Source organism: Sciurus carolinensis, chromosome 3, assembly GCF_902686445.1.
Source record: "Sciurus carolinensis chromosome 3, mSciCar1.2, whole genome shotgun sequence".
Lineage (NCBI taxonomy): Eukaryota > Metazoa > Chordata > Mammalia > Rodentia > Sciuridae > Sciurus > Sciurus carolinensis.
The window spans coordinates 154,843,423-154,855,938 of record NC_062215.1 but is presented as its reverse complement, the minus strand read 5'-3'; the positions used below and the strand labels follow the sequence as shown (position 1 = coordinate 154,855,938).

The 12,516-nt window shown below is 39.2% G+C and overlaps 1 protein-coding gene across 7 annotated transcripts in view; it reads left to right on the top strand.

The window, feature by feature from the left end:
• The window catches only part of LOC124980538 (gamma-crystallin A), a 51,710-nt gene that overhangs the window by 20,609 nt on the left and 18,585 nt on the right, over positions 1-12,516 (top strand). Inside the window, exons 6-8 of one of the 7 annotated variants that reach the window (XR_007107826.1) lie at positions 8,407-8,494; positions 8,785-8,903; positions 11,684-11,883. The exons of 4 other annotated variants lie outside the window; for them this stretch is intronic. Coding sequence is in view for 2 of the 3 variants with exons in the window: in XM_047546206.1 (XP_047402162.1) it covers positions 8,407-8,494; positions 8,785-8,861 (165 nt within the window). In the remaining variant the exon portion in view is untranslated. Of the gene's footprint in view, positions 1-8,406; positions 8,495-8,784; positions 8,904-11,683; positions 12,217-12,516 lie in introns of those variants that run through there. 2 more of the 7 variants (XM_047546206.1, XM_047546207.1) reach the window with 2 other exon arrangements.

The following is a 12,516-nucleotide window of genomic DNA, read 5'->3' as shown; positions in this document are numbered from 1 at the left end:
TGAAGTCGTCCTCAAACTTGCAATCCTCCTGCTTCAGCCTCCCAAATTGCTGGGATTATAAGTATGCACCACCACACCTGACCCCAATTCCCTAGTTTTAAACATAAATGGCTGAGAAGGCAGGCTGACACCCCACCACATCAGGTGCTCCTGAGAATTGAGACCACGATGTACATGGTGTCATGAACAATGACCAACTACAAGTACAGGATGGTGGCACCGGGAGCCTTCAACCTCAGTGCTAATATTTCCATGTCTGCCTCCACTAGCACGGCCACCTCCTTCCTCTTCTTTTCATATTTTTAATTATAGATGAACACAATAGCTTTATTTTGCTTATTTTTTTAAAATGTGGTGCCAAGGATCGAACCCCGTGCCTCACATGTGCTAGGCAAGCTCTCTACTACTGAGCCACCGCCCCAGTCCCAACCTCCTTCCTCTTGAGGAGGCTGGTTCTGCCTTCCAAAGGCCTGTCTTCTACACAGAAGCTGCCAAGTGTCTTCTCCTCCTGAAGGACGTTCAGATTGAGTCATGCAGAAATGAGAGTGAATTCATGACAAGGAGAGGGACCTTTGTTTTCAACAAAAGTTCAATATCAACAAATCTTAATGAGGAATTAAAAAACATGCTTTCAATATTAATTATGGGTAGTGTAGTCCATAGATCATCAATATTAACATACTTATCATATAGGTTTAAAGTACAAAGACCAAGCAAACAAACCCACCAAGCATGTGAAATGGAACAGTATCAAGAGAATCATTATTTACTTTTACATCTTTGTAGTTTCACCACAGATGAATCTCTAAGCAATATATTGTTTAATTTTGCACAGTATCTGAATTTTATATAAGTAGAATAATAGCAAATGTGTTTCTCTATGGCTCTTTTTTTACTCCACATTGCATTCCAGAAATTTACCCATGTCATTAATGTAGCCATAGTTTATTATCATTGCTTATTGCATTTTACCTTAGAAATATGTCACAATGTGCTTGCACATTTTTGCAGTCTTAGACATTTGGGTTATTTCTTTTATATATCTCCATTGTGTGGCAAGAGTTTCTGTGTGGTGTATGCCTGAGAAATTGCTAAATTGTAAGGTATGAGCATCTTCAACACTCCATACAAAATCAAAATTTTTTTTCCAAAATGATCATTCCCATGCGATCAGCAACATTGGTTATGCACACTGATGCTTTCAGACTTAAAGTTTTGTCAGTCTGTTAAATACGTGATGTTTCACTGCTCCTGATCCCTGATGGACAGCTGTTCTTACGTTTCCTCTTCTGTGAAGTGCCTGCTAAAGTCTTTTGTCCATCTTTCTCTAAAGTTATTTGTCTTTCTCTTTTGCAGTACAAAGTTTCAATTTTTGGAAAAACTACTATGGGATAGAATCAGTCAAGTCATAGATTTGCCAATACTTACCACATTTGAAATTTGCCCTTTGTCTTCATAAGCATTAAAATGTTTAGTAAGTATAATTTTGTGACACCCGAATCACATTTGCAAAACTTCTTAGGAGCATACAAGCTATCTTTGCAGATCATGTGCCTGCTTTTACTTTGGCAAATCTCACTGATGTAAGCACATGTCCAATTGCTTTGACACTGAGGGTCAGAAACTCTCCACCTTCCATCCTGGAGATGATCATGATGTTTTAGAAAGTTGCAGGTCTAGACTTAAATGGCAGGCGATGATTACTATCTATGCCCTTCTTCCCTAATGATGCACCCCTTCCCAGGCCTCCACTGTGCAAGTTCCTATATCCCTGTACACACCCTCATCTTCTCCTCTCAGCCTTCCAGCTAGAAGAAATGTTTGATGAATGTGCTTTGGCATTCAATTAGTAGGTGAATTGAGAAATAATAAGTCTTCTACACTGAGACAATGGAGACATTAGTCAACAGCTTTAGAGTTAAAAAGAGAATATGACTAACTCTAGATTAGGATCTAAATTTCATCCTACTTTGAAAATAATCTTTTCTGAAGCACTGGAAGCTAAATTCGTGGCTTTGCACGAGTCACGAGGTTATCAGGACTCAGAAAGATTCATAGACCATTTCAGCTGGAAGTGTCCTTTAAAAATCTCAGATCCTACTTTTCCTCGTGGGCGGGGAAACTCGAGCTTACAAAACATCAGTCCTACCTCTACCTAGTGAAGAACTGCTGGAGAAGGCATATGAAAGCTGGGTCTGGTGGTGCTCACCTGCCATCCCAGCTCCTGGAATGAGGCATGAGGATCACTTGAGTCCATTAGTTCAAGACCAACCCGGATAACATAGTGAGACCCTGTCTCAAAAAAAATATATAGTGATTTATTAGTCACTTCCCTTTTCCTTATACCTGGCACACATTACCCTGTAGGGCTGTTATCACAGCCATAAGAGCCCCATATTGATAGAAAGCCTTCTTTTTAATTTCTGTGTTTTAGCGTCATCTTTTTTAAATAGATTATGTGCTTCTTGAGGTTGGAGGTCAGAGTTTACACTTATGTTAATTCTTTACAGTGCTGTGAAGTAACTTCAAGTGTTTTTGTTTGTTTGTTTGTTTGTTTTGGCAGTGCTGGGGATTGACCCAGGGCCTTGTGCTAGTAAGGCAAGCACTCTACTAACTGAGCTATAGCCCCAGCCCCTGAAGTAATTCTCAATAAATATTTTTGCCATATTATTTGCCAATAAAAGGTGAAGGTGAAGTTTAGCAGTGCCCCAGCTAAGGGGGTTATAAACTGTTTTGTCAACAAAAAAGAACACAACTTCACTTTCTGTTTAGTCCATGTTTCCTATATGATATAACGGAAAACCCATAGTGATAATGAAATACAGAAGTTTAATTCTCATATGGGAAGTGGGCAGATCAGAGTTAGTACCACAGTTGCACAAATCGTGAGGAACACAGGTTCCTTTCAGGTCTGTAGTGGTTCTTCCAAAAATTGAGACTCTGTATTGCAAAAGTCATTCAACAGTGTGGCTGTCAACCTCATTGTCTAATATGCTTGCTACAGCTCCAGCCATCACATTATGTTTCAGGCATGAGAAGAAGAAGAATTGACTCCCTTCTTCTAAGGAAATGTGCTATGCATCTCACAGAACACTTGGTCCTACATACCATTGGTTAGCACCTAGCTGTATGGTCACACCTAGCAAGAAGGAAGGATTAAGGATATAGACCTTAGCTGGGAAGAGCACATCTAACTAAAAATCAGAAGGAGAAAGATTGCCCCTGGGAGGCAGCTCGCAACCTCTGGCACATTTCCTAGGCTATCCCAGCCATAAGATTAAGTCAGTCTTCTGTGAACAAAAGTTTTGTTTTTCTAATTCTTCTCCCAATAGATTGAAGGAATTTCAACCCTTTAAAGTGATTCATTATCCAGTGCCAAGAGTAGGCAGATCTTGTCTCACCGTCCATCGGGAATTTTACTATCTAAAAACCACCATGTCTCAGCATGGAAAATAGCAGGAGAGAAAAAAATTTGGTCCATCTTACACAAACTTTTCCAGAGATTATATTGTCACTATATGAGACCAGCATGATCTTTATTTCAGAACCTGCTGAAACCATTAAAAGACAAACAAAAAAGAAAGAGAAAATCAGACTAATTTCTTCTGAGCATAAATGCAAAAATCCTCAACAATATATTAGCAAGTCAAATCCAGTAATTAGAGGAATGTTATTGCAAATACAACAGGGGAGGTTAACACTAAAGAATCAATCAATGTTTTCAGAAAAAAAAGACATATATTCTGAAATTTTTTTTGATAAAATTCAGTGTCAATTCATAATTTTTAGAAAGCAACAAGTTTGAACTCTAGGTGACAGGGTGTCCCTGTAGGTTTAGGGGTTGTAAGGTACCACTGAGGAGCAGCACGTTGATAGCGGCAGATGTGCATGTGTAGGGACCAGAGGTAGATTTTTCTGTGAACCTAAAATTGCTCTTAATAATAAAGGCTATTAATCTTTCAAAAACATAAATGGCTAAGGTGATTGAATTTTACATTATGTGTGTCTTATCACAATTTTAAACACCTAGTAAACCAAGAAGACAAAAGAATTTCCTTAATCTAATAAAATATTTTGAAAACTACAGCAAATATCCTACTTAATGACAATACTCTCCCTGAGATGAGGAAGAGAACAGATACTTGCTATGACCACTCCTCTTTCTTTTTCTTTTCTTTTCTGTACAAAGGATTGAACCTAGGGGCACTTTACCACTAAGCCACATCCCAGGCCTTTTTGTTCTTTGAGACAAGTCCTCAATGAAATGCTGAGACTGGTCTCGAACTCAAGATCCTCCTGCCTCAGTCTCCCCTGCTGCGGGGATTACAGGTGTGCACCACCTCACCCGGTTACTCGTGGTATTCTTGAAAGCTAGCATAGTGAATGTTAAGTGCTTTCGCCACAAAAATGATAACTGTGAAGCAATACACATATTATTAGCTAGCCTTAACCAGCTCATAATGTATGCAGTCTATACTTCAAAACGTCACGTTGTTCATGCCTCACTGAGATGATAGGCAGGCGCCACCACACCTGTCCTCTTTAACAGTGCATCAAAGGTCTTAGCCTGTGGGAAAAAATAAGAAAATAAATAAATAAAGTTAAAAGACAATAGAAATAAATAAAAAGTATCTCTGGATACGGCAGTACACGCCTGTGATCCCAGCTACTCAGGAGGCTAAGTCAGGAGCATTGCAAGTTCAAAGACCTTGCAACTTAGCAAGACCTTCTTTCAAAATAAAAAGGGCTGGAGATGTAGCTCAGTGGTAGTGTGCCCCTGGGTTCAATCACCAGTACTGGAAAGGGTTAAAAAAAAAAAAGGAGAGAAGAGGAGAGGACAGGACAGGAGTAGAGAGGAGAAGACAGGAGTCCTTCAAAGATGACATAGTGGGGTGCAATTCCAAAATAATCAATAAACTAACATATTAATAAGTGAATTTAGTAACGTTGCACGATATAAGGTCAATATGAAATATTAATTTATTTATGTATGTCAGGAATAAAGAGAAAACAAAATGTAGAGTTGATGCCATTGACCATAGTCACAAATATACTTAGGAATAAATCTAATAAAAAATGCATGTTACCAATACTAAAGAAGACCCAAATGAATGAAGAGATACAACATATTCATGGATTAGACATGCGTTATCGTTTAAATCTCAATTACTCCTAAATAAAAACGCTCCTAAATAAAAATTACTCCTAAATAAATCTAGAGACTCAACCCAAACAACATCCCAGAAACTGGATCTCATTCCTTTTCCCTTCTACCCCACTGCTTTCTTTTTTCGAACATTGACAAGCTGATTATAAAATGCACTAGGAAACACAATTAGCAAAAAATAACCAAAGTAATCTGGAAAAAGAAAAGCAAAACCAGGAGGCATAGCAGGTATCGAGGAAGTCGGGGGGAAGGTAAATATTCTATGACTCCATTGAAGTAAGTACAAAAACAGGCAAAATTAATCTAAGTTGTTAGAAATAAGGATAACATTTTTCCTTGAGAGAAAGATACTGATGTCAAAGAATAATAGAGGAGCTTTAGGGGTGCTTGTGACCTGGGTTTTCTCTGCATAAGTTGTTGTGTTAATGAAATTCATTGAGCTACATATTTATGATATATTCATTTCTTTCATCAAAAGTTAACAAAAGTGGGGGTTGGGGTTGTAGCTTAGTGGTAGAGTGCTTGCCTGGCACGTGTGAGGCACTGGGTTCGATCCTCAGCATCACATAAAAATAAATAAATAAAATAAAGGTATTGTGTTCATCTACAACTAAAAAAATATTTAAAAAAAAAAAAAAGTTAACCAAAGTGCATAGCCCTTAAATCTCACAATTCTACATCTAGGAATTTAGTTTGTGCTTAGATATGGGGGAAAGATGTTTGCATCTTTTCCTCACAACTTATTTGTAATAAAAACAATTGAACAAAACCTCAAAGTGCATTGATTGAAAAACAGTTACATGCATTGTTACCTTTGTAAGATGGAGTATAGTGCATGCATTAAAAAAACGAGTCACATCAGCATCAAATGGCAGGAAAAAAGAACCCTGTTATTCTTTTGCAAATTGCAAAATACTATAAAAATATAGTCTCTTTCACTAGAAAAAGCTCTACATAAACCACAGAAGTATCTGTAGCTACAATTCTTATGGAAATGCAAATTTATACCTACTTTGAAGGGATACCACCAATTTAACGGGTACTTGACCGTTACCAACATGATCATTGCAAGTTTGGGGTGATCAGTTAGAAAAACACTGACCTGGAAATCTAAAAATGGACATTTATTTTCTTGTCATTTTCTCTTAACATTTGCCTCAATCAAATTCAGAGTGTCTTATTAATGAAATGGTACATTTCCTGAAATACATACACAAAGATAAGGTGTGTAATCATCTTGTACTCCTTAGAAATAAGAGCTCTTCCTGTAAATATGAAACCAAGTCTCTATTGATAAGAAAGCAAAAAGTTGTTGATTCTGCAAGAAGAGGGACATAAAGTTCAGGTTTCCTGCCTCTGTTTAGTTATAGGTCAGCAATTCACTCAACCTTTGTCCAGTAGATAAGGTAGGATTCTGAAGAGGAAATGGCGGCCCAAGAACTGCCTTGGGCTCTTCCATACAATGACTGAGCCAGGAAAAGATGGTGATGACGATGATGATGGTGATTGTAAATATAAATAATTATTATCATCATCATTAAATCTAATATATAGTATTGTACTATGTGCCGGACACTTTTCTAAGCATTTTATATATGCTAACTCTAACCCTTGCCAGAACCCTATGAGGTCAGTGTTATTAATGTCACATAAATAAGCAGGCACAGAAAAGTTAAGTGGGTCCCCAGGTGCAGCTTGCTTCCAAACACAGCAAGCTGGGCACTAAAATCCATACTGACAACCACCAGTCCCTTGACTAGAATGGCAATTATTCATCTAGTCAATGATATTTGAGGGCCTACTATGTGGTAGGCACTTCCTAACGTACAGGATAAGTTGAGTGGCCTTCTTCCTCTCACCCTCCAGTCTCTTCCCCACATAGCAACCAGAGAGATCTTTGATTTAATTTTGTTTTTTTCTGGCACATGCTAGCAAGTGCTCTACCACTGAACCATGCCTGCAGCCCAGAGTGATCCCTGGGGTTTTTTGTTTGTTTGTTTGTTTGTTTGTCATACAGGGGATTGAACCCAGGGGCACCTTACCACTGAGCTACATCCCAGCCCTTTTATTTTATTTTTTATTTTGAGACAGAGTTTCACTAAATTGCTGAACTGGCCTCAAACTTGCAATCTTCCTGCATCAGCCTCCCCATTTGCTGGAATTGCAGGAATGTACCACTGTGCCCAGCCCAGAGTGATCTTTTTATAAACCTAAATCAGATCTTGTCACACTACTGCTTAAAATGACATCACTGGCTTCCCACTGCATTCCGGAATTGGTAGCAACACCCATCCCTGCACCTGACTGACAGAGACCTACATGATCTGCTGTTGCCTCGCCCACAGTTTCCCCACCCGTTTGTCATCGTTCCTGTTTCTGGGAAGCATGAGCCTATCCCAAAAAGAACTTCCCATTCACTTTGCCCGTAATGACTCTCTCCAGTTCCTCCATGCCAGGCTGCTGTCCATCCTGTGAGCCTCAGCTGAAACCCCACTTCCTCCTAGCTCCTTCTGGCCATTCTGTTTGAAGTGGAGGCTCCCAGTAACTCCCTAGATTATCATCTTGTTTAGTGCCTTTATTGAGTTCATCCGCACGCGTAGTGCAATTACCCTGCTGTCTACTAGTTTACTCGCCTTCCTCGATCAGCTCCAGAAGGGCAGGAGTCCTGTCTGCCCTACACACCACAGCTCCTAAAGCATGCCTGGCCCATGGCAGATGCCCCTAGCACGCATGGTATAGGAAGGGCCAGTCCTAGCTTTGAAGACGTTTCCAGGGGAGTGCAGGCCCCCAGGGTCATGACCAACTTCCACACACTGGCCTTGTTCTATGGGACTGCATGCTTCAAGTTCACAGATGAGGGAGCAGATCACTCAGCATTGGGGTTGGGGGAACATTGGGGCAAGTTTCTCAGAAAAGGAGATTTTTCTCAAAGAAAAGTGTTATCTTTTCCTGCTTGGCGTCTCTCTTGCCCTTGCCCTGGAAGAAAGGGCTATCCAGGAAAAGGAAACTATGCAGAATGTCAGGGTGTGAGGGGCATTCCAGGCCACGGGAACCAAGTCCCGGAGCAAAGGCTGTGCGAGAAGTTTGTGTTCATCCATGTTCTGTGTGCCTCATTGGGGGACCTTATTAGCATCTAAGCACCCTGGTTTGGCTAAACAGTGTAACCAAGAGCTGTGACTAGCAGGTGTTAACCGCATGAAGCTCATGCAGCTTTTAAAAGTAGGACTGTTTCCTTGCAGGTTTCCCGGGCTCCACTCTTCCGCCTCTCCTTGCACCCTTTTGCCATGTTAACGGCACCCAAAGCAGCAGAATATGCCCGCAAGCAGAGTAAGCTTGTTTACTTCCATCCTCTTAGAGCCATTTCAATGAAATAGGGCGTGGACTCACAAGCAAAGGTTAAAATCGACATGGTAATTCAGTTTCCATCTACCAAGAACCAGGAACTTTTAATGGCTTGATCCCCTTCCCCTGCATTACCAAAATCAGAATTTGTTATCTGTCAGACCCTTTGGTGATGGGAGCAAAGTGGTCCAGAAAGTAAAGATCTGAAACTATGGGGGACACATTTTTTTAAAAAAAGTTTTATATACAGATATGGTTAATCTATGTGCCTGCAGGTGTCAAGTTAAGAAGGGGAGCAATGAATAAAAACACCACCAGCAGCTCTACCAAGGAAGCAAAGGACAGGGAGTGAAAGTCATCAAAGTGTTTTGCATACACATCACCGAAGGACACAGTAGGTCTAAAACCAATCAATTGGATCAAGCTGAGAGGGGATGTTTGGGGAAAACTCTGCTTATATTGTGACTCCAAAGTTGAGCCTTTGGAGTCAGATGCTCTGGATTTGAATCTAGAGCCCACTGCTTACAAGTTTTGTGATTTCAGGCAGGCTACTTAATCTCCCTGTGTGTTAGTGTCCTCCTCTGCAAAATGGGAAGAATAATGGTACCTCTCTCTTATGGTTGTTGGGCAACTAACTTAAGATTCTAGATATTAAGAGGTTAGAACAGTGTTTGGCAGTTAACTCTAAGTAAATATTAGCCATGATTATCTTTTCTGCATTTGAAAAGTACTATGTGTACCAGGCACAGTGGTGCACTCCTGCAATCCCAGCGACTTGGGAGGCTGAGGTAGGAGGATAGCAAGTTCAAAGCCAGCCTTCGCAACTTAGCAAGACCCTATCTCAAAATAAAAATTGAAAAAGGGCTGAAGATGTGACTCAGTGGTTAAGCACTCTGGGGATCGATCCTGGTGCCAAAAGAAAATAAAAATATTATTTGCAAGATAATTGGTTGTTATTCTTAAATCAAATAACTATATTGAGGAGGTTTAGTATATTCCTCATGAAAATGTTATCTTTTCCTGCTTGGCGTCTCTCTTACCCTTGCCCTGGGCATCTAATTTCCCATTTTTGTGTTGTGGAATCAGAATGGTCAGAGGTGGACAGGGCTGGAATGGAAAAAAAGGAGATTCTTTTTCTTCCAGCTCAGGGTCCTAAATTTTAATGTGCACAATGAACACAAGTTCAAAAAGAAGTCAGAGATATCAAAGTGGCCAACATAGCAAAAGACAATGGGGAGAGAATCAGAGAAGTGGGAAAGGCTGGAATATTTTAAGGCTCTAAGGTAGGAAAGAGAGAAGGGAATTTTGAAAATTGTACATTGAGATATGAATGGGTTTAAGAAGCATAAGTTTAACTAGATATGCATTTTAATTTAGTTTGGTTGCTATAATTGAGAATTTTTAAAATGTGAACCTCCTAATCAACTGGGCCACATGGGGATCAGGATTTCTTTAGGTTCTGGAGGCAAACTATTGATTAGAAATATAACCTTACCATAGAAATTGCTCTAGGAACTACGTGAATTCTTTAGTCACATTGGGGCTTTAATAAGCATAATTCTAAAAATAGAGTGATTGCTCTATGGAAAAACCATCACCATGTGGAGTTTTGTTTTAAAGGTATTTGCTGATTTGAGAGTACAGGTTTTCTAGAACCATATCTTTGCTTCTGAAGAATTTTAAAAGTCAGATGAGGTCATTTTTTGCATGGCTTTGGAGACAACTAGTTGTAGAATGCAAAACAAGACAAGAAATAAAAACCAGTGAGAACTCCAGAAATAGCACATGCAAACACCCTACACACATGCACAAAAGCACAGACTGATAATCCAGACTAAACTTAATCATGCAAAAACAGATCCCTGAAACAGGGATTCCTGTACCTGTTTGGATCATATAGAGATCCTGTGTAATGAGAATGTAACAAAGATTAATTCAGTGCTGTTTTGCTTTGTTTTGTTTTGGTACTGGAGATCAAACCAGGGATGCTTAACCACTGAGCCACATCCCCAGCCCTTTACGGATACGCTGAGTTGCTGAGGCTGGCCTTGAACTTGTGATCCTCCACCCAGACTCCCTAGTCCCTGGGATTACAGACGTGCACCACCATGCCAGGATCATGTTTATTTTGAAAATATGGTTTCATTCCATATGTTTTCTTCTACAATTGTCACCAGAGGAGCTTTCCAGGGGGTGGAGACCTCGACTCAGGACAAGCGGGGTCCTTGGCATACGTAACAGAAAAGAATTTCAGCACATGCCAGTCGGAGACAAAGATTCATTTGGGAAAGCAGATATGTATTCAAGGGAGAATGTGGGTTATCTAAAAAGGAAGACATCTCTCAGGGTGAAGTAAGAAATACACATTCCAGGGAGAAGGTGGGCCATCTCCAGAAGGAGAAATGGTCATGAAGGAAACTAGACAGAGAAGGGGGCACCTAAGTTTAAATTCAAGCAATAAGATACAAAGTTAAAAATAATATACTCTAAGCACAATACATAATGGCTAAGAAGCTGAAAATGATTTGCTGTGGGCAGGGTTGGTCAAAAGAAGTATAACTTTATTATTTATTTTTTGACTTGAAAATAATTTCAATCCTAGATAAAAGTTGCAAGAATAACAACAAGAAACCCATACATTCCTTTGACCTAGATTGTCCATTGTTAATACTTTATTTCATTTGCTTTGCCATTTTCTCTTACCTCTGTATGTGTGTGAGTTCATGTATGTTAATAATTACAGATGTATAATATTTCCTTAGAAATTATACATGCCCTGTCACTTTGCCCCTGAATATATCAGTTTGTATTTTCTAAGAACAAGATCAAGTTCTTACATAGCCATTATCTATTTCAGAATATCTAACACTGATACTTTTAACCTATATAGCAATTTTGTGCACTGACCTAATAAGTCTTTTTTAAGCATTTTTTTCCTTCTGTACAGGATCCAGTGTGAGATCACATATTGTATTTTGAGCAATATAACTAATTTCCAAATATATGAGAATAGTTCTTTTATAAGAACTATTCTTTTATACCTACATGTAGCTAATACATCTTTGTCAGTAAGTTGGTATCTGATATTTGACCTTAACTTCCTACAGGTTGATTGTGTCTGTGTGCATATTCTATTAACGTGCTTGATACCCAAATCATCCTTTTATTCTGCAGATCGCTTAGAAACTTGGACTTGTACCATGGAACTTCATAATACAGCCTCTGGAAGCAAACAAGAAACATCATCTTAAAATTGCATCTCTTGCTGGCACATTTTAATTTACAGTTGGCTTTTGATTCCGACTGCACTGAATTTTTTTTCAAGCTTCTCTTAGAAGCATATTGCACAGCTACATTTTGGTAAAAGACAAAATGTGTGTATCTTATACTACTTCATTTTGACTAAAAGACTTGGAGAATTCAGAAAGTACCTAATATTTCTATGTCAGGCTGGCTTTGCAGCACATTTTACAAACGTGTGGCATTGAATATTGCAAGGTGGTACAGTAGGAGGCAGTTTTCCAAAGTTTTAATGCAAAATAAAATTAATCTGTCATTGATTGACTTTACTATGTCCTAAGATAAAAAATATTTAAAATTGCAACAATATAGTTTTTTGTTTGTCTGTTTGTTTTGGTATTGGGGATTGAACCCAGGGCCACTTTACCTCTGAGCTATATCCCCAACCTTTTCAATATTTTAAATTTTGAGACAGGGTCTCACTCAGTTGCTTATGGTCTGGCTAAGTTCCTGAGGCTGGCCTCCAAGTTGCAATTCTCCTGCCTCAGTCTCCCCAGTCACTAGGATTACAGGCATGCGCCACCACATTCAGCCTCATGTCACTAGTTCTTTTTTATGTATGTTTTTTAGTTGTCAATGGACCTTTACTGTATTTGTTTATATGTGGTGCTAAGAATCAAAGCCAGTTCCTCACACATGGTAGGCAAGCATTCTACCACTGAGCTACAACCCCAGTCCCTCAATATAGTTTTAAAAGAAAAATGGAT